The 23,388-nt window shown below is 39.2% G+C and overlaps 1 protein-coding gene across 6 annotated transcripts in view; it reads left to right on the top strand.

Annotated features, from left to right (window-relative positions):
- LOC103725884 (aldo-keto reductase family 1 member C15-like) overlaps nt 1-13,982 on the top strand; it is a 38,939-nt gene extending 24,957 nt beyond the window's left edge. For 2 of the 6 annotated variants that reach the window (XM_029558723.1, XM_029558722.1), the window contains 5 exons: nt 492-608; nt 1,288-1,365; nt 9,096-9,205; nt 9,927-10,114; nt 10,264-10,472. In XM_029558723.1, the coding sequence (XP_029414583.1) occupies nt 492-608; nt 1,288-1,365; nt 9,096-9,205; nt 9,927-10,114; nt 10,264-10,472 (702 nt within the window). Of the gene's footprint in view, nt 1-491; nt 609-1,287; nt 1,366-1,955; nt 2,076-9,092; nt 9,206-9,926; nt 10,115-10,263; nt 10,473-11,274; nt 11,358-13,555 lie in introns of those variants that run through there. The other 4 variants (XM_008823223.2, XM_029558726.1, XM_029558725.1 and 1 more) reach the window with 4 other exon arrangements.
- Nucleotides 13,983-23,388: the final 9,406 nt, after the last annotated feature.

The raw sequence follows: 23,388 nt of genomic DNA, 5'->3' as shown, positions 1-23,388 counted from the left end.
TTTTCATGTGTGTGTGTGTGTGTGTGTGTGTGTGCATGTGTACAAGTGCTGGTATCCACAGAAGGTCAAAGGTGGATGGGTGTGGGTGCTTGGAACTGAATTCAGGTCCTCTGTAAGAACTGTAAGTGCTCTCAACGGCTGAGCCGTCCTTCCAGTGCTGACTATTCCTTAAAGTGAGTGACTAATGGACCCAGATGGTTCTTAGCGGGACTAACCATTTACTATAGGGACAGAATATCTTGAGATGAATTCTGTTGACTTTGTTGTTTGACGGATGATGTCTCAGTCCATCCCACAGGTAATTTGATTTATCATTTTTGGAGTAGAACCCAGGAGTATATTTTGTCGAAGAGAACACATAAACAAACCTCTATGATGCTAAAGAATCCAAAGGCCTCTTTGGCATCCCTGCTCCTGTTATTTACCAGCCACCAGTCCTAACAAGCCTTGAAGACATAGCCTTGAGCATCTTCTGTTTTCAACTGTTACAGCTGTGGAGCACTTGTTTCCGTCCGGAATTGGTTAGAGAAAGTCTGGAAAGATCACTCAAGAAACTTCAGTTAAGCTATGTGGATCTTTACCTTGTCCATTTTCCAGCAGCTATGAAGGTGAGTAGAAGTTACTTATTTTCCTTATGTCTATCCTTCATTTGGTTCTGTTCGTTTGTCAACTTTCTGTACTTAGTGCTCAAAATAAAAGCATATGAAATTATGAGATGGCACGGGGTGTGAATACAGAAACTTGTGTAATAGTTTAATCATCTCCTTTCTTTCCTGGAATCATTTCTACCTCAGTTCACGACACTACCTCAAAGTAAGAGCAGTTCACTGGCTTCAACCTGCCTTCTCCAGGTTTATGTACATACTGCCTGTCTAAAGTCTCCATGATCTTGTTAGCTGACAGTTGAGGTATATCCTGATGTGGGGTTGATTGGAGGAACAAGACATTTTCTGAGGAAGGGACTCAGCATTTAGGATGTTGGGAACTCACCGACGAGACCCTTTCATAACAATCCAGGACCACAGAGCCCACTAGACATGGTGCTCCTCAAGGATCTGTCTAGGACAGGGTTGTGAGTTACTTAAATTAGGCTTTAGACAGCAACATTCATTGAATTTTAGTGCTTCTAGACATTTGTAGGAAGTAGTCCCTGTGCCTCTAAATTTTTATAATTTCTTTCCAAAATAAGGATAGATTATTCAATCCATCTCAAGGTCTATATGCCCAAAGTGTTTTGCTGAGGCCAGACAGGTCTTTGCATAAGCTCACTGTGCTCCTGTATTTCAGCCTGGAGAGGAGCTTCTCCCAAGGGACCCAGATGGACAAATAATATTTGATACAGTGGATTTATGTGTCACCTGGGAAGTAAGTGCACAGCACAGAGGCCAAGGGTCTGACCTTGAGGGGAAAAAAATCCAGGCAGGAACTTAGGACATTTCTCTCTCTGTCATTTTTTCATGTTTCATTGATTTAACCATGTAACAAATACCAGGTTCTATGCTATATCAGGAAATATTATAAGTACTCACGAAATGTCAGTGAGCAGAGATTAAGACTTAAAGGAAAGAAGGAAATTGCTTATGTATCTGAGAAAGAGTAATTCAGTCCCTCTGTCTTTCAGATAGAACAAGACATTATTTACAAGAGGACAGAGATCATTATGCTCAGAGAACATCAAGGGGCATTGTGACAGGACACAGTGAGTGAGGAGCCCCATAGCAAGAAATGATGTCTGGGAAAGTCAGGGCCAGTGGCTCGGCAGAAGGATTTTCTCCCTTCCTGCTGCATCTGGCTTAACTTTCTGTTCTTAGCATAAATGTTTTCTATGACTGGATCAAAATTTTTTATGCAATCACTGAAGGTCATGCTAGCTCCTTTATCTCTGTCTCTGCCTCTTACATTTGTTATTTGCTCTAGTTTCTAATTCATCCATTGTTTTAAATTTTCCTTCCCAGGCTATGGAGAAGTGTAAGGACGCAGGATTAACCAAGTCCATTGGGGTGTCCAACTTTAACCATAGGAATCTGGAGAGGATCTTTAATAAACCAGGGCTCAAGTACAAGCCTGTGTGCAACCAGCTGAGCTCCACTGATGCATCTCACTAATGTTGTTCTGTCTCCTCTTTCCCTAATTAGACCAGTCCTCCAGTAACACTGCACTTCAGTAAAACCAGTCCCCTTTTGAACATCTGATATTTTAAAACACCAGAACATATTTCAAATTACTGAAGAAAGCAGGGCTTATGACCATGGCAATTTGCACAAAATATACGTGAGGGTATGCCACAACTTCTTAAGATCAATAGACCTGGGGCCTGGAGAGATGGCTCAGCGGTTAAGAGCATTGACTGCTTTTGCAGAGGAACTAGGTTCAGTTCCCAGCACCCACATCATGGCTAACAACCATCTGTAACTCCAGTTCCAGGGGATCTGACTGCCTTCTGCCCTCTGGGGGCACTATACGACACTGGTGCATGTACATACATGAAGGCAATTCACTCATACACATAAAATAAAAATAACAAATTAAATTATTTTAAAATTAAATGGTCCTGGAAGTTAGACCTAGCATATGACTGGCAACCAGTTCCTATCAGAGGAAAGGTCAACAAATTCAGAACATGTGCATGTAAAAGAAAATAGGCGATTCATCATTGAAAAGTGGTTGTATTTTATACATGTGATGTCTAAGAAGCCCCTAGGTGATGCATAATCTGCCAAACTTATAAAAACTAGTGTTTTAACAAGATTGTCTTTATAACAGGGATGGTGTTTGCATCACAATATGATTTTATTTCATGCTGCTTAGCCAGGTACTTCTAAATTTCAAAGTGAAATTACTTGTGCTAGATGCATTTTTCTCCCATAATTCTTTAAGTTACATTTTATATAATTATTAAGACAGAGTAACTCAGATGGCTAATGCTTAAACTATTACACACATGAGAGAGTTCATGTGAGGACAGGAATGATACGTGGCACTTTTGGACTGACTGAGAAAGGCCCATACTTCTTCCAGATATTCACACCATTTTGGACTCCACCCTGACTTCTAAAAGGTGAATAGAATTTTCACCTAGAATAGAATAGCCTCCTCCAAGTGGAGGCTGATTAACTGGATGATAAATGACATCAAAGAAAGCTTGGGAAAAAAAAAGCTATTTATGATCTGTGTAGCAGCAATAGTTTAGGTGAGGTCTTACCAAGTCTGAATTTCATTTCAATCCCTGAAAAAATTGTCCTTCGTACTAATCAGTATTTATGACAGAGGCGAACAAACAAACAAACAAACAACAACAAAGATACAGGGCGCTCACCCCAAACAAAACGAATTTGCACTTAAAGAGTAAAACAGTCCCAGTCACCTGATGCTGGTCTCTTTGAAGGCTGGGGTGAGGGATGCACTTCAAGCTAGCTGAGGGAATTTTTAGGATAATGTAACTATTGTTTTATAGGTTCTATAATGATGGGTATATCCCATGATGCACTTTCCATAATCCAAAGGAGTGTTATGAATTATGAATGTTACTTAATAGTCAAGTGTCAATTCTGGTGTGCTCTTAATAAGGTGTTAATAGCAGTGAGACGTATGGAAGCTACAGCCAGTTTTCTCAGCAAGCCTAAAGCTGCACAAATGAAAAGTACGTCTGTGCGTTCCAGGGATTTGGGTAGAAGGAAAGGGGATGGATAGCCAAAGAATACAGTGATAGTGAACAGCAGAAAGAAGAAATGTATTCAACAGAGCCAAATTAAGAAGAGGATCAAACGGGCCTAGTGGACCCTTAACTCAGTCTTAGGGGTCCTGACACGAGCTTTAGGTTTAAATATAGAAGGCAAGGACTGTGTATACCTAAGCATCCCCTAGGAACAGGAACAGATCCCACCATCATTAGTCCATAATTGCCTTAGCTCCAGTCTCTCCTGCAAGGTTGTCAGCACCGTGGTACCATGTGAAATCTCTTTCCCAGAGTCAAGTTCCCTGACAGGATGGGACCAGACTTCAGGCTTTTCTTTCTCCCTGCACAAGACTTCTGGGGAATTCCAGTTTGTTGGGGACCGTCACTTCAATAGTCTGATAGCTACGGAAAGGGCACAGTGTCTTTTTCAACTATCTTCACTCCCTCCAGGATGTCACAGCTTCCTAGTCTCCATTTGTGTACACTGTGAAATGGGAAAAACTGGGATTACAGGTCACTGAATCCTTTAATGGTGCAAGCTGCTTTCACCTAGTAATGTTTCTGCGTGAGAAAATGGAAACCTTTTCTAATGGCCACCAACAAACAAATTATCTGAATTTGACGATAAAATTTTCAAATCACTTTCCCTTTGAGACAAGATTGAAGATCGGGAATATGTTTCAATGCAATAATTTCCAGTGAGTCTAGTGTTTGGAGAATTTTAAGGTTCACACAGGTCATCAAATCTGTGATAGAAAAGAAGAAAACACTCTAGTTTCTAGAGGTACAGAACAACCTACTCGGATTGTTAGCTTGACTTCTTAGCAAGAAAGTGACCTGAGCCAGGTGTGGTGGTGCATGCCTTTAATCCCAGCACTTTGGAGGCAGAGGCAGGCAGACCTCTGTGAGTTCAAGGCCAGTCTGGTCTATATAGTGAATTCTAGGCTATCTGGGACTATAGGGAGATCCTCCCTCAAAAATACCAAAAACAAACAAACAAACAAAAAACACAGCATGCCAAAACCTAGGGGACACAATGAAGGCAGAACTGTGTCACACCATCTCCAATGAAGCCCACGTGAGATCCTCCGTGGGTTGAGGCTGGAACTACAAGGAAGGTTGCCTCTTGGAGTTGGCTGTGCTAAAAAACATGCAGTGTACTTGGCATGCTTTTACTTGCTATTATCTTTTTGACTGTCACTGTATCATGGGCTTTCAGGGGGCCCGGAAAGCACCTGGTGTCCTTGACAACACTGTCACTGCCTTTATTAAAATCTTTTAATTATCCTAGTATGCAGGAAGAGTTCTCAGGAACTCAATCACCTGAGACAACTTAGCCTCCAGATGGATCACTATTAATGAAAGCCATTTTAGATGCAGCAAGAAGTAGTTAAGCAGAATTAATGCTGGAAAGTCCAAAGAATAATGGATTTCTAGAAGAGAGACATAAATAGTAGCAAAGCCTTCTTAGGTCAGTAAAGGACTAATGCAGTGGGGAAGGAATGAGGGTGGAAGCCTAGGGAGGGGGTGGCACACAGTCAGCATACACTATATATTTCTATACAAGTGTCCTTATCAAACTCAGTAAATGTTGTGATTAGTATATACCAACTGGAAATGTTATATTTTATATCCTAGTATCTGGGGTCTGTCAAATGTTGCAAGTCATTTGAGAAAGATGTCTTATTTTATTGTTTATGTGTGATAATTCCTTAAATGTTCTTATTTCATAATTGACCTGAAATTTCATCCTGACATGAAATCACAAAACTAAGCAGAGTTCTGAGTGCCTAATAAAACCCGGTAGTAGAAACCATAGTATCATAAAGCAGGAATTTGCTGACTGGTACCAGGTTGATAAGATAAAGAAATGTGTTTTGGCTATACGTGAGGGTTGGCAAAATTGTTTTAGTTTTACTGAAAATCTTAGGAAGTGACTAATTACAGAACAGTCATGCTGATGATGAACTTTTGCAATCTTTGCTGTATATATTTCAAACCTTGCAGCTGCAAAAATACACTCAGACCTTCACCAAGCTCTTGTGTGTCTGTCTGCTTGTCACTCGCCGAATCCTTACCCACTCTCTCGAGGACCCTGTTCCGGTCAGACTGAACTGCTCCAGTCTGGGCTGGTCCATCGCAGAACTGGGATGTAAATTTATAGCATTAATTACCACCTACAACAGAAAATTAGAGAATTTACATCCACCTAAAGGCCTTGGAAAGTAGGATAAAAACATCACCTAAAAATAGTAGATGGGAAAAGATAAAAAAAAAATCAAGACTGAAGGAATGATCTAGAAATGAAGAAAACAATACAACAACACAAAGTTTCAATGAAATGAAGAGTCAAGTCTTTGGAAAGATTAACAAGATTGACAGATCTTTAGCCAAAGTAACCAAAAGAGATAGGACCCAAATTTACAAACTCATTTACTAAGATGGAAACTTTCAACAGGCACTGAGGAAATTTCAAAAACTCTAAGCTCATACTTAAAAACCTATATTCCACTAAACTAGACAACCTAAAAAAAAGGATAAATTTCTAGATATGTATGGCCTACTAAAGTTAAATCAAAATGACATAATTTAAACAGACCCACAGTAACCAGTGAGATAGATGGTGTAATTAAAATCTCCCAACCTAGATGTGCCAGGACCAAACGGATACAGTGCAGAATTCTATCAAACCTTCAAAGAAGAACTAATATCAATGCTCCTCAAATCATTCTGTAAAATAGAAATGGAAGGAACACTATCTAACTCTTTTTATGAAGCTAGTGTTACTATAACATCAATACCAAAAAAAAGAAAATTATAGACCAATCTATTTGATGAATGTATTCACAAAAATTCTCAATAAAATAAATTGCAAACTGAATGCAAGAACACATAAAAATGATCATTCATCATGATCAAGTTCTCTTAATCCCAGAGATGCAGGGATTGTTCTAACACAATATGCATCAATAAATGTAATCCATCATACAAACAGATCAAAGGACAGAAACCACATCATCCCATTAGATGTAGAAAAGATCTTAGATAAAATCCAACATTTACTTATGAAAAAAGTCATAGAGAACCTAGGGATACTGGGGACAGATCTCAACATAATAAAAGCAATATACGTGAACCCCATGGTCCACATAATATTAAATGGAAAAGAGCTGAGAGCATTCCATTAAAATCAGGAACAAGCCAAGGATAGCTACTCTAAATGCTCCACCTAAAAGTCCTAGATCTGATAAACACATTCATTAAAGTATCGATTCCCTAAAACAATAGCCTTCTTATATACCAACAACAAATATACTGTGAAAGAAATCAGGTAAATGATCCTATTCAGGATAACCTCAAAAGTCATAAAATACCTTGGAATAAATCCAGCTAAGGAAGCGAATGAAATCTTTAAGACACTGAAGAAAGAAATTGTAGAAGACACCAGAAAGTAGATCAGTAGGCTAATATTGTGAATATGACCATTCTGCCAAAGCAATCTACAAATCCATTGCAATTCCCATTAAAATTCCAATACAATTTTTCATAGAAATTGAAAAAATAATCTAAAAAATTTCATATAGAAACACACACACACACACACACACACACACACACACGCAGAACAGGAAAGCCAAAATAATCCTGAACAATAAAAGAACTTCCAGAGGCATTACCATCCAGAATCTCTAATTATGCTACAGAGCTATAGGGATAAACATAAATATTCAGGAGATAATCTGATGACATGTCCATTGAGCAATACAAAATTGCTAGGTTCACCCCTACTGCCTGGATCCTCCTCAGCCATGGGCCTTTGACTGCTTCAGTGAACTCCCTCCAGTAGAGTAGGCCTCAGATCAAATCGGAAATGAATTGGTTACTCCATAGTAATCATGCCACTATTGTGGAAGCAGACATGCTGCCTGGGGAGTGGAGTTGCAGCATGGTAAAGTCTATTGCTTTCCTCCCCCACCTGTTTGCATAGTAACTTTGGTCAGTACAAAAGCTAATCATCAGGGAGGAAGCGTCCAGCTTAGCTTCAGGATAGTTTCTCTTTATTCTGTCTCTCAATTGTGTGGTGTTTTCAGCAGCTGGGTCTTATCATCCAGTTCGGGTGGGCGACCAAAGAAAATAACTATAACGTGCATAGTTCAGGAGGCCTCCTGGGCCTTGCTGGCAAAAACTCCCAGGGAGGAATCCCCCAGTTTTCATTGAGATTTTCTTTTAATAAACCATGGGTTCTGGGATCGGCATAATCCACCTGTGCATGATTCCTTTCATTCAAACTCTTTTAAATCGCGTTTTTCAGTTGGCTTATAAAATAGTGAGTTTTGGTGTGGTTTCTTCATAAGTCTGTACCTCTGATTAACCCTCCCTCCATCCTCCATCCCCCAGTTCCATCTCTGTTGAAACCTTGCTATCCCAGTATTTCTTACCTCTGTCTTTCTGTGACATTCATTTGACCATCTCCACCCTCCTTAAGGTTCTCCTACCTCCCCATAGCCCCTTTCTCTCTTCCAGTTCTCTCCAGATATTCTGGGTTAGATAATAAGATAGTTTGAATCCATGATCTCTGTACTCTTTAAATCTGATTCATAAGAAAAGGAAGCATTTAAAATTTTTTTTAATAACTACATGATTAGAAGAAGCATTTCAGTACAGCTTTAACATATTCAGTAACATACTCGAGAGCAAAAGTACATCTCTTTCACAAGTGGCTGTAAGTTTCTAGGTTCATAGTTGAATTAACACAGTTATACAGTATTGAACTCAGTATGAGTAAGCTTTTTTAAGGCAGATATTCTCTCTCTGACTCTCTCTCTGTCTCTCTATCTTGTGTCTCTCTGTCTCTCTCTGACTCTCTCTATCTTATCTCTCTGTCTCTCTGTCTCTCTCTATCTCTGTGTCTCTGTCTCTCTGTATCTCTGTCTCTCTCTCTCTCTCACTCTCTCTGTGCAAGAGTTCAACATCAGGTATGTTTCAATCACTCTCTGTTCTTGAGACTGGGTTTCTCACTGAACATGATGTTGCCTGACTGGTTGTACTGGCTGGCCAATGAGCCCCAGGGTCCTCTTGTCTAGATTTCAACTCTGGGAATACAGGCTTTTTCCATGAGGGTTGGGGAAACACACTCAGATCCTTACACTTTCGTAGCAAGGACTTTACCCAATATCCCATTTCCCCAGGCCACTAAGAAGAACAAATTATTTAGCCGATATTTCTGTAATATCTTGGGTTAAAATTCAAAGTTCAGTCCTTGAGAGCTGTGTGGATTAAGAACTATCATGAACTGGTTAATGTTGCTATCATTTGTGAATATTTTTTAACACCACTGAATGAATTGCTTTATGTACTTGTTAAAACTCACATGAGTGACCTTATACGCTAACAAACACATCTGCTTGGCACTCTGCAGGTGGAATGTCACCCATACCTCAATCAGACCAAGCTATTGGAGTATTGCAAGTCTAAAGACATTGCGATGGTTGCGTATGCTGCATTGGGGTCCAACAGAGGAAAGGAATGGTAATGATCTCTGTGAAGTTGTTTTAGTCACAGATACAATATGTAACCTCTAAATTCATTACACAGCAGTCTAAGAGAAATGAAAGTGTAGAGGACTTCATCTCCATAAACCTTTACTAATCCACACCAAGATTGTAAGAACTTCCTGAAATGCTTTTTAAAGATTGTATGTGTATGAGTGTTTTGCCTGAATGTATGTATGTGTGCCTGGTGCCCACAGGGGCCGGAAGATGGTGTTGGATGCCCTGGAAGTGGAGTTCAGATAGCTGTTAGCAACCAAGTGGGTGCTGGGACCTGAACTCATGTCCTTTGGAAGAGCGGTAAGGGTTCTTGACTGCTGAACCAATTCTCCAACCCTGAGTTCCTGAAAAAATTTCAATAATAAAATTATTAAAGCATTTTTCAAACAACAAGTTCTCATACAATATATTTATTACCGTGGTGTTCTTTACCATGTAGATAAAACTTCTTGACTCAATCTTTTCCTAAATTTCTGAAAAAAGTGTTCTTAAAATTCAAGCTCTTTTCTCTTTCTTTGATCCATGTATGTGTGCACACGTGCACCCCCGTGTGCACGCACGTAAAGAAACAAGGCAAATATTGAAACAGCCGAAGGATAGTAAAGAAATTCTGGAGGATAAGCTATCACTAGCCTGAATGGGAAGCACTGAGAAAAATGGATATTCATTCTGAGACATGAAGCACCTGCCTCTTGTCTTAGGATAAAGAAGGATAATCCAGTTCTCCTGGAGGACCCGGTTCTCAACAGCATTGCTGAAAAGCACAGAAGAACACCAGCCCAGGTCGCCCTGCATTACCAGTTGCAGCGGGGTGTGCTGGCCCTGGCTAAGGGCTTCAATGAGAAGAGAATCCAGGAGAACTTCCAAGTATGTGGTGGGGTTGGAGCAGGTCTAGGCAGGGCACACCAATTCCTGTTGCTGCAATTACTTGAAATGTTTTCAATGTATGTACAAGAGAGCTTAAATCATTGTATACTCTCTGCATGCAAGTACTATGTGTAATGGTTTCATCCTTCATCTTCAGCGGGGTTGGAGCAGGTCTAGGCAGGGCACACCAATTCCTGTTGCTGCAATTACTTGAAATGTTTTCAATGTATGTACAAGCAGAGCTTAAATCATTGTACACTCTCTGCATGCAAGTACTATGTGTAATGGTTTCATCCTTCATCTTCAGCAAGGAAGAAAATGCAGCTGCTGAAAAGAATTCTAAACAGCAATCAGATTGGGTTCCCAAATTCAGTTTTTGATCTTACATTATGACCTTTTGGTTTATCATCCTTTGTTCTTATTATTATTTATTACTACTTTTTAGCATGTGTATATTTGTGGTGAGCATGTGTGTATATGTGTCCACGTCTGTGCACACATGTCTTGATTCCTTAACCTGTGTCCGAGCCATTTTCTCTTGTTTGAACAGAATACCAGAGAGTGAATAATTTTCAAAAACAAGTTTACTTGTACCATAGTTACGATGGTAGAAAGGCTAAGACTGGGTAAATATACCAGATGTGGGCCTCAGGTAGAAGACTAGGTACATGTAAAAGGGACAAAGCACCAGGGGCAGGTTGACTTAAGGACAGTGTACACATCAAGAGCCATTTTAGCTGTAAGAGAACGTCTACCTGGAGAATTAACCCAGCGACAGTGATCCTCCTCATTTCCGAGGGAAGATTCCTCTTCACCTAAACCACTCTTAGAGTCTCACAACTTCTCAACATCCTCATGATGAGTACTAAATGTCATTTTGGAGGAGACAAACTACATCGAAACCATAGCCAACTATAAAAAGAAGGAGGCAGATCAGGTGATAGTTGGGTGAGAAAATGCCAAGAATTCTTTTGCTGTGACACATCACGCAATACAAACTCTCTAAGGGCAGATTACGCATGTGATTCATGTATCTGAATAGATGAGCTGCATGACTTTAAGTCTATGACAATTGTCTCATAAAAACCTATGTAAATTTCTGCAGAACTTTGTGTGACTATGAGAGGAAAGGAGAGGAAGAATGGATGATTTGGATCAACTGATCTTTTATGTTTCTAACAGGTTTTTGACTTCCAGTTGACACCAGAGGATATGAAAATCCTAGATGGCCTAAATAGAAATATTCGTTATGTTAATGATTCCATGTAAGTAACTTGTTCTGTTGAAGACAGTGAGGGGCAGGATAGTAGAACACTTTGGTTTACTTCACCTATAGAAGACTAAATCTTTTGCTTCGGAAAATTGTTGGAAATCATTACTTCTTCAGACCTGACACCTGGGATCTCCTCCAAGACTCGGGGCTCTGTCAAAATTAATATCCTAACAGGGACTGGTAATAGAGCTCATTAGTTGAGAACAACCCTGTGAGGTTTGATGGTCCCTAGTCTGAGGTCAGTGAGTATCAGTCTCTGACATTCAGTATCACAGAGCTCAAGAGCTCTGAAATTCCAGCATTGTACTTGTCATCTCCAGTTGCATCCATCCAGCAGGGTGATTGGGAGGTCTTGAATACAGGTCCTCTGCGTGTAGAGATCTCAGTGTTGTGGCAGATTCCTATGGGAATGCACTTCGGAGATATCCCCCAAATGCTATTCTAGGGACCTTGGGAATCTCTAGATTATTAGAGAACATACCCATCCCATAGATCTAGATTAATACTGTAGGGAGGACTGTGAAACACAGTTTCAATCATCATATACAGGAAAGAATTAATTGCATGAGTGGAACAGATGGACTACAGAGATCTAGGTAGGAATCCATCAGGTCCAAAAATGACATAATTAGCAGCATAAAGAACAAAAGTTGTCTGAACAAACAGAAAGCAACCAAAAACATTAAAGAAATTAGCAAATATCTGTTAGCAATATCCTTAGATGTAAATGGCCTTGACGCTCTAATAAAGAGATGCAAACTGGTTAGCTGATCAAATTATCTGTTGCTTCCAAAGGATGACTCACTTGGAAAGATACTTGAAGACTGGGAGCCAAAGACAGGAAGTCAGTCTATCATGTGACTAGAAACTATAAACAAACTGATGTAGCTACTATTATATGATAACACAGACTTTGAACAAAATTAATCAGAAAGATAGAAGGAAGGTCACCACGTATGAATAACAGGAACAATTCATGAAAATGATAAATCACTTGTAAATATGTACCCTTTCACTGTTTGGATTCCTAATTTCAAACAACAAATGCTGCTGGATGTAAAACGTCAGCTACGATTACAGTCAGCACTTTCATTACCACACTTTTATCTTTAGATTAGTCATCCAAATTAAAAATCAATGAAATAACTTCAGAGTTATATTTGTCATTAAATCAGGTGACCATAACAGATATCTGCAAAATATCCCATTCAACAAACATGAAATGCACATACACACCACAGTTTAGGCCACAAATCAAGTCTTAAACAAGCGGAAACAAATCAAAGTAATCTCTTGTAGTCTTAACAGATCACCATGCAATAAAAACAGAAATAAATGGCAAGAATACTTCAGAAACTATACAAACATGTGGATATCAAATGATACACACAAGAATGACAAGTGGGTCACTCAAGAAACCAGAAAGCAAATTTTTAAATTCCTGTATTCAAATGAAAATGAACTTTGGGATATAGCTAAGGCAGTTTAAGGGGAAAGTTTATAGCTATGAGTTTTTACTGTAAATAGTCAGAGACATCTCACATAAACAGCTTAATAATGCACCTCAAGGTCATAGAAGAAGAAGACAAATCTAAAAAATAATGATGATTCAACTAGAAATTAATCAATCAAAGATTGGAAAGAACAATGTATAAAGTCTATCCAATAAAAAATTTGGCTTTTTTAAAAGATACGTCAAAATTGGCAAAACTCTAAACACCAAAAGAGAGAGAAAGCTCAGACGAATAAGATTAGAATAGAAAAGGGGCTGTTAGGATAGATCCCAAAAATTTTAGCTGATTCTGATGGAATACACTGAAAATTAAAACTGGTTTAAGATTCTACCTCACCCCAAGCAGAATGGCAGTGATTTGGTAAACATACAAAAACAAAAGCTAGCAAGAAAGTGGGGAAGAGGAACCTCAGCACCTTGCTTGATACAGCCACTATGGAAACAAGCATAAAGGCTTTTAAACTCCACTGGACAAGCAGAGGCCTCCTTGATAATTCTATTGTTCTCCAAGGTCAAACACAGCATACCTAATTTTAGAGCTTTATGCTTTGATGGAAACCCCCCTCATGTTAGAGCTATGAGCATCAGTTACAGCTTAGATCTCAGCCTTATGTATTCTGTATGTCAGTAGTTCTCCTTCCTTTATTCTATCACCAATACCACTCCCTTTTTTCCAGGTTATGATTTTGATTTGTTTATTTCAAAAAGAAAATCCTGCTGCTTTTGTGTCCAAGCTTCACCCAGCCTAGCAGAGACCCGAAAAGACTCTCTCTCTTTCAGGCTTATTTCACACCCAGACTATCCATTTTTTGATGACTAATAGCAATTGAATCTGTGGTTTCTTCAAACTTCTTTGATTTGGGCTGATGCATAGAAAATACCTCAAGAATGAGAAGCTGCCTGGCTGACTTTATATTGCTCAGCTGGAGTACCTGTATTAGAGACGCCTCTACACACAGTATTATTCAGCAAAGAAAATAAAGATACGTTTCAAACAGTTTACCCTCCTACAGTTTGGGCATTTACTTTTCATTTTGATGTTGTTTGTTTCATTGGTTTTCCTGTAATGAATTTTAAATGCCATTAAAGCACTAAAAAAATCAAGGGCTGGTGAGATTGCTCCTCGGCTTACTGACTCCCACAAGTTATTCTCTGACCTCTGTGCTCTTGTATGCACACATATACACATGAACATATGCATGAGACACACAAAAAATAAATAAAATGCAATTAAGAAGTTAATCATTTGGTGCTGGAGAGATGGCCCAGCAGTTAAGAGAACTGGCTGTTCTTGCAGAAGACCCAGATTCAAATCCCAGCACCCACATGGCAGCTAACAACTATCTGTAACTCCAGTTCCAGGGGATCCGACAGCCTCTTCTGTCATCTGTGGGCCTTGCATGACACGGGTGCCCTTACCTACATGTAGGCAATACATGTATACACATAAAAATTAATAAAAAATTTAATCATTTATGATGTCTTAAAATTTTCAGTCTAGTCTTTTCATTTATGCATAGTTTTGGGGTTTTTCCCTTCTGTAACTGTAGTATATATAATGCATTTGTAATATGCTTTTAATGGATTAAATTTTTGGTTAATACATACACTAAAACCATCCAGATTTCAATCCAAAATACTTATCCAACAAAGTAAGTACCAAGAGGAATTTGAAAAAGGCAAGTTGTATAAGTCTACACTCAGAAGTTAAAGCTTTTATAGTTACCTGGAAATTATTTTTAAAGAAGTCATCAAAAATATAGCACATCAAGCAATTATCAACACATAAAAAATGAAAAAAATAAAAATTTTATAATCAAAATAGTAATTTCATCCAGTTTTCCAGATACAATGTCCATCTAAATATCAATCACATTTCCATATGCTATACATTAACAATGGGATCACAAACATCAAAGGATATTTCATTCTGATTAATGGTTAACTAAAAGGGTTAAAAGATCCACAAATTTTATTATGGAAGCTAGGAAATACCAAAATCTGCTATTTTCAAGATCTTGAATCCCTTTTGTTATTAATTTGCAGCACTTCATCTAACGAAGTCCAATTTGTAAACTCTGTTTCATGATCATACTTTTGGTTTTAACTTTAAGAATATCACCTAGTCCTAGATTCTAATGCTTTTCCTCTTATTTTCTTTAAAGCTTTATAATTTTAAAACTTTTATTTACTATTTTTATTTTATGTGTATAAGTGTATTGCCTACATGTGTGAAAGTGAACCATGTATGTGCAATGCCCCACAGAGGTCAGAAGAGTTCCCATCTCCTGGAATTGGAGTTACAGATGGTTGTTAGAACCACATAGGTGCTGGGAATCAAACCCAGGTCCTCTTGAAGAACAACAGGTCTCAGTTGCTGAACCATCTCTCTAGCTCCCTACAGTTTTATACTCTTAAATATTTTATTCATTATTTTTATTTTATGTGTATTTGTGTATTGCCTGCATGTAGGTAAGTGCACCCATGTGGTGTAATGCCCATGGAGATCAGAAGATGCTGTCAGATCCCCTGGGACTAGAGTTACAGATAGTTGATAGCTGTCATGGGGGTTCTGGGATTCAAACCTGGGTCTTCTGCAAGAACAACCAGTGTTCTTTATTTACTGCTGAGCCATCTCTCTAGTCCCCAGTTTTATAATTTTAATTCAAGCTAATGACCTATTTTTGTTAGCTTTGTTTATCATGTAACAATTACGTCCAAGTTCATTTTTCCCTCTGTGGACATCCAATTGCTGCAGCTTTATCTGATGAAGAAATGACCTTTTCTGCATTGAATTGATTTTGTACCTTTATTAACAAGTGGCTGAGGTTATTATTATTTATTTCTCAGCTCTAGGTTTTGTTCCTGTTACTGATGAGTTAATCCTCTCACTAACACAACACTGATTTCTGTGGTTGTGACTCAATGCCAAAGTTGGTAACACTTATGTCTACAGTTCTATCTTTTTCAAAATTAAATATTCTTTGACAAGAAAAACAATTAAATAGATAAGTACCATCATACATACATGTCAGAAAGATAATGGAGGAAGTCTGCATTAGTGTACTCTTTAAATTTATATAATTATTTTATATTTAAAGTTTCTCACTCAAGAGAACTGTGTGTTTTATTATCAAGGCATATTCCTATAAGGATTTAGATTTATTTATGATCTGCTGCCCAAAAGGATTGTTGTTTATTCTAAAAACAAAAAGTAATGAACCTCAAAAGAGTTCTTGTGTGAAACTAAGTGATATAATCAACTACAGAGTCAGAACTTTGAGTTTACTAGTCTGCTAGTATTTGAAGATTGATTTCAATAGGTTTTGCACTGAGAGCTGAAAATTTTAATAGAATCTCAGGTGTTATGAATAGAGTAAGATTTTCCTGTGCTTTAGATATATTTTTACTTGGCTATAGAAACTTGAAAATCACTGTTTTGGAATATGACATTTGATGTGTCTATAACTTATGTGTGAGTGTGTGTATGTGTGCAAGTGTGTATGTATGTGCGCACTCATGCTTTTTCATGTGTGTGGTGGATAGAAGTTGATATTTCTGTTTCTCTATTGCCCTCCATCTTGTTGATTTATTTTTGAGACAGGGTGTCTCAGTGAGCTTGGAGCTCACTTACTGGGCAGGAGTAGCTGGCCACAAGCACTGTGGATCCTCCTTTTCCTACCTGATCAGCAATAGATTTTAGATGCTTGACACGCAGCTTTTTAAATGAAGATGTTAGAGATTTGAACTCAGGTCCTTGTGCTTGCACAGCATGTGCTTTATAAACCTCCATCGTCTCAGCCTTATGACATGTCTGTAATCACTAACTCATCTACTACATAGACTTTGAGATATATTAATTTAGAACATGTTCATCTTCGGAGACATCTGTTCTCAGTACATGAGAACTATCCCCAAGACGCCAAGAAGCTAGGGGAAAGATGCAGAGATCCAGACTAGCAGAGACTACCAAAGAAGTGCACTTCTGGTTAGTATAATGAGCAAGCAGATCCTTACAACTTGGGTCAGAAGGAAGGGTGTATATATTACTTAAGATAAAAGTGACTTCAATCAAACCATAATATCACTGGATTAGTTTAAAGCAATAACATAAAGTTAGGCATATTCTTGGACCCAGTTGTAAAGCTGTACATGTCCCTGTAATGGTTTTATTTATGGCTTACTGACAAACAATGGAAAAAGTCATTGTGGTTCCTCAGGGGCCATTGCAAAGATTGTAATGCAATATGGCTGCTGTCAAGTCAAGCTGAACACGCAGTTCCCATTGCAGTAAGGATTCCATGCAGTCCTCAAATATATTTGCTTAGTTTGATAGATTTTTTTTTGTTTTTTTTTCAAATATTTCAAGTATTGAAAATAAACTTTAAAACTTTGCTTATTATCTAGTTAGGCTAAGAAATAAAATTGTTAATCATCTTTTATCTGCCTTCTTACAAGACTCCCTAAAAGAATCACTATTTTAAATTTCATATTTTCATTTCCATCTATTCATTATAGGATTGCCCAAGTTTTGTTCATGTCCATTATAAAAGTTATCAAGCGTCTTTGACTGTGAGGATTTTCTGGGTATTGCCAATAAGTGACAGGGTAAAGCGTTCCGCAGCCTCATTTAGCTTTCGGTTATTATTTTGGTTTCTTTAATATTCGATAGGTAGTGACGGACATTCAAATACTAATACTGACTTTGACCACTTCCTGAACGTCTCCTTAAGGAATATATCAACAACGCTAAAATTTTATGTCTTAAATGGCAGGATGATTTGTCATCATGTGTGTCCAAAGCCTATAACTCCAAACAGTTTTTAAAGTGACGTAAGTTGTAAAGGTTATCAGGTTCAAAGTGGAGATATTTGTCAAGCCGTCAGTAAATAAAGTAAGGAGGCAAGCTGAGAAGTGATGAAGGAGAGCGTCTAATATGCATAACATTGATGATAATAAGAACATTCACAACCCTGCCAGATCTCTGCTGATAGTGAGAGCCGGAAGGTCTCAGAAAGAGGTAGCCCAGATAGATGCCTCTAACTAGGGCTGTGGGCTTTCTCAGTGTCAGAGAAGGAATTAGAGAGGAGACAAGTAAGGAGGAGCGAGTGAAGCCCTGTGTTCACCTTTTATTGTTAGGACAAAACACCATGACCCAAGCAACTTACTGAAGAATTAATTTGGGATTACATTTCCCGACAGATGAGAGCTCATCGTGTCAGGAAGGCAGGAGAACAGAAGCAGGAAAACTGGGAGCTCATGTTTCCAACCGCAGACACAAAAACAGAGGGCAAACTGGAACTGGAGCAAGGCTACGGCTTCTCAAACCCACCCTCCAAGGATTCCATGGCCCCACGGATTCCACGACCCTCCCCAAATACCGCCACCAACTGACCGAGTATTCAAATACTTGAGTCTGTGGGGGAACATTTCTCATTTAAGCCACACAAAGATTTTCTTAGTAAAAGCTCACACTTGAGAGGAAACGATGGCTTCTCAGGATAGCAGGCTTCATAGACTCTGTTTGGTGGGCTTTACTGTAAAACCGTGGGATGTTGTATAAGTTTACATAAGATTATTTTAACTTTAAGAGAATTTTTGATTTAAAAATTTCATACAATGAATTTTTCTCATATTCAAGCTTCCTCACTGTTTTCACCCTAACCCTATCCCTCCCCACCCCCACCCCAACTTTGTACCTTCTGTTTCCATATGAAAACTACATTCATATTACACAACATATCTGAGCTGGATGCCAGGGAAGTCATATCTCATTAGAGTGTCAGTGATCTATAATTCTTACACAGAGCTGTTCCAGAGTAAGCACCCATTCCCTTTCCTTTGGACAAGGAAATGTTTTGGATGACGACATGCGCAGGTTTCTTGAAAGGAAATTTTCCTTCTTAATTTCTGTTTGTCTTACACAATGCTTAGGAATGTCAAATTGGGATTTCTCTTTTCCTCAGTGATCAGAAACGCTTGGTTTTATTCATCAAAATTAGTTTTCTGAAGCCCTTAGATGCAGGTTACATTTAGGTTGTTTCTAGTCCTCACTCAACACAATGACCCACTGTGTACTAAGGCATTCTCTAACAGACCGAATCCCTTCAGGTTTTTGCCAAAGGAGAAGCTAGAACCTCACAGCAGACAGCAATTAGCTCACAGACACGCAGTCCAAGATTCTCTGAGTGGCAGGCCAGAGTTTTCAGGGCTGCACGACAGCCTGACACCAGTGTCCTCGTTTATTTTCTGAAATCTGTATCCTATGAGGACTTCAGGCAGGTCTCGCAGCTGCTGGGTAATGATTTTGTTCAGCCCCTATGGCTGCCACCAGCGTGAGTAAGAGGGCTTTCTGTCTTGGCTCGACGTCACCGGACTCACCATCACCACCGTTGCTCCATTTGCTCCATCACTTTGTCTTGCAGATTATTTTCTTTCTTGCCATATCCTGGGTTCAGAATTTTGAGACCAGTATAGAAGCGCCTGTGATCAGGTAAATACTCATCTTGAGTGATAAGATTTCTCATGTGGTCTATGGAATGTATTCAGTCTCTTGGGAAGCTGTGCGCCCAAGATGGCGCCTCATTTCACCACCATCTTGATTTGTCTCCTCTGCATGTTATTTTTGACTAGGCCATTCACAATGAATGTGTCCTATCATTTATGTGAAGCAATAGGTTTGAAGGTTGGCTGTGCTCCCTACAGATTTTTAATTTTTTTAGTGTGAAGCCTAGTCATGATACGGTTGATTTATAGGTTGTGTTTCCGTTACTTTATTTTACATTTCTTCTTGTTTGCATCTCAGTTCTTCCCTTTGACACTTTCTTCTTCCCTGTCACCGGGTCCCTGTGGAGGAGCCACAACAAGATGAAACTCGTGACAGTCTCCCGCACATATTTCTACAAGGAAAGGTTCAGAACAAGTATCTGTGATGGTTTGATAGGTATACTTAATTTTAAAAGCACTCAACATTTTTGACTCTATGCATCTGTAAACAATTTACCTTTTCAGTATTTCCTCCCTGCATGATTCTGAAATTCTTATGAGACTAAACATATTCTAGAAACGGGCATTGGATGGCCAGTTAAAGGCCACTAGGATGGCTTTTCACCATCCATGACACTCTACACTCACAAGGAATTTTCTTGTATCTTGTTAAAAAATCTGGGAAGAGAACAAGAGTAAAATGGCTCTGGCAAGCACAAAAATTGCTTAGTCTGCTACACGGGTGAAGAAAAGACAGCTAAAAGCTGCAAATAACCTTTTTTTTGTTTGTTTTTGTTTTTTTTGTTTTTTTGAAGCAGGGTCTCCCTGTAGCTCCAGCTGTCCTGGAACTCACTATATAGACCAGGCGGGCCTTGAACTCAGAGAGATCTGCCTGCCTCTGCCTCCCAAGTGCTGGGACTACAGGCATGAGCCACCATACCCAGCTAGCCCGGCCTTGAACTCAGAGAGATCTGCCTGCCTCTGCCTCCGAAGTGCTGGGACTACAGGCATGAGCCACCATACCCAGCTAGTAAATAACCTTTTCAAAAACCATATCTAAAGAGGTTTTCTACCTGAGATGATATCAAGGAAAGATAGGTAACAAACAGAAGATAAATTTGTTAGTAGACCCAGGGCTAAATTGAGAGATTTTTCTTACACAATTCAGTCACCATAACTCAAATGGAAACATCTGTCAATGTTAACCCCAAACCTCATTTGAAATACAGAGGGATGACCAAGGGGTAAAACTGAACTGATATGGAATCTGTATTACCTTAAAAATATGCCAGTAACCTCCATATGACAACATATTGAGCAAATAAAAATCTCATTTAGTCATATGAACATGTGACCTTATCCCATTTTGTTAGAAATAGGATTTGACATCCTTTGAATGACTTAGATGAAATAGACTTCTCCATTTTAACTGGCGGCTATAATTTAAGCATATGTTGGCTCATGGTTACAATTCTCTAGAGACTTCCAGTAGGAATCAGTGTTGGTCAATGATAAAATGCTCTTCTAACAAGTCCATTCTGTTGACTTTAGTCATGCAAACACTCTTTGCCACTGCCAAGGAATTTCAGTCTCTGCACTGATGTTCCATGGAACTGAATGATGGTCCTGACAGATTTGGGAACTGCTGTTGGACTGCATGCAGGTCCTAGAGGGTAGAATGTGTCCTGTCTTTTCAGGCATCAGCACCACAAGTCTCACTCACTAGTGTAGTTTAAAAGTAATGTCACTTTCTAGGTAACCAGAACACAGAAAGTTTCAGTCCTGGACAAACTACACAGAACAAACAAATCAACAAAATTTTATACCACTATCACCAACTAGTGGTCTGTTTAAGGGCAGAAAGTGTTGATGGGGCTAATCTATAGGCAGCCATATCCCTCTGTGGAGAAGTACACCCTGCTGGTCTGTCAATAGGCAAGGAGAGACTAGCTCCTGGCTCAGAGGTACAGGGCACTGGTTTCCTACACTCCAGAACACTGGCCACCTGTTGGCTACCAAGTGCACAGTGCTGCCTGTCATGTTAAAGGCACATCCTCTGTTTCTCACAACTCTACATCTACATGTCCCTTTCTTGACTAGCAGGGAGTGCTCCATTCCTGTTAGCAACATGGTGGGGAGTGGGACATAGAAAAATGCACCCAGGCTCTGCAGCCAGATTTCCTAAGTCAAATTACCCTTGGATCTCTTACTCTATACCGGAAATTTATTTAACCTCTGCATGCCTTGCTTTATTTATTTATACGGGGATGATAATTACATTTGTGAGGTGGAGTGGATGCTTAGAACTGTACCCAGTGTATAACATGAGTGAACAAAAGTAACATTACGTAATTAATGGGGTTGGCTCTGACACACGGTGGAATTCTAAATAGCAGGAGCCTCATATGGCAGAAATACAGAAGACATTTCTGTTTCGCAGGCAGGTGTCAGCACATCAGAGGTAGATGGCTGGGCCCTGACAGTGGAGCCGGTGGTTATGACCCTCCGAATCCTTCAGCCACAGGTGCAAAGAGGGGATCCTCCTGAAGTGCGGTTGATTGCTGGTGTGGTTGGCTAAAGTTGCATAAACCAAGGTCACTAAAGTACATGTGGATAGTTGATTTACCTGTGGCTAAATTTGCCGGAGGGGTATGAGTATATATAGATAAGTACATTTAGTTTGATCCCGTGGGAAAATAACTCCATGACAAGGAAAAGAAAGTAATGTAATAGAGACAATGAATCTTGATTACTTCATTATGCAAAATGAACGTGCGCTGCATCCAAATAAAGCCTACCACCTCCCATGGAACTGTGCTGGCCTCTGTAGTTACTTCTGTCCTATTGAAACTTGAGTTCTTGAAGAGCAAGGCCAAGTTGTCTCATATTTACACCAGAGCATAAGAAAATGTTTTACAAGTAAACAAATACATTCTTCTAATACTAACATGAAATCCTAAATTGGGAATTGGAGTGTTTTGCATTTATTGAAATTCATATGGGGTTGGACAGATGACTCAGCAATCAAAAGTGTGTACTGCTTTTCCAGAGGACCAGAGTTTAGATACCAGCACCCACATAAGGTAGCTCACAACTGCCTCTGATTCCTGCTCGAGGGATGTGATGCCTTCTTCTCGCCTCTGCAGGCACATGCCCCTCTTATGTGTTGTGTGCATACATCCCCTGCCATACATGCACATAATTCAAAAGAATAAAATAAAGCAAATCTTTAAAAGGAATACATTTACTATTATTATATATTAAGTCAGTACTTCCTGTCACATACTAGTTTTAGGGTCAGAGGAGAAGTAGTAGGAAAAACAGTTGAGATGCTACCTTTATAGACATAACTTCTGATTGGATGGGAACAGAACTGATGAGTAGGTAACAAGAGATAAATAAATGGGTAAACAGTACAGAATCAATACAATACACACCAAGAAGACAAAAGAGGGAAGCAGACGTGCAGCATTGGCCAGTGTAGAGAGGAGAAACTTTCCGTGGTATCCTGAGATTGTTCATGGGGCTGACGTGTGTATCTTTTTCTATCTCTGCATTTTCATGTCGGTGGTTGCAAATCAGTCATGCTGAGTATAGCTACAACACAGAAGTCCATGTACATACTCCAAGCATTTAAGGATCCACTCGAGGAGTCTAGAATGACCGAACAGTGCTAGCTGGGTTGGTGGTGGGTGGAAACATTGTAAGACATGAGGGTAGATTGCCAAACAGGATCGTGCTCAGACCTGACAGGGCCACAGGCAGCTGTGAGGACTCCACACATTACTGGAGTGTGGGGGGAAGCCCCTGAAGGCTTTGCTGGAGTATTGTAGCTTTTAAATATTACCAAACACATTTGTTTGTTTTTGTGTGTTCTGTTTCTTGAGATAGCTCTCTCTATGTAGCCTGGGCTTGCCTCAAGCTTACATATCATTTTGCCTGAGTATTGAGATTACAATATATATCACCATGACATAATAAATACCTTTTGAAAGGGTTATTCTGGGTATTATATTGTGAATGG

Source organism: Nannospalax galili, unplaced genomic scaffold (assembly GCF_000622305.1).
Source record: "Nannospalax galili isolate Female #2095 unplaced genomic scaffold, S.galili_v1.0 scaffold989, whole genome shotgun sequence".
In the NCBI taxonomy this organism is placed as follows: Eukaryota; Metazoa; Chordata; class Mammalia; order Rodentia; family Spalacidae; genus Nannospalax; species Nannospalax galili.
Note: the sequence above shows the minus strand (reverse complement) of the source record. Positions and strands in the feature narration are given on the sequence as shown.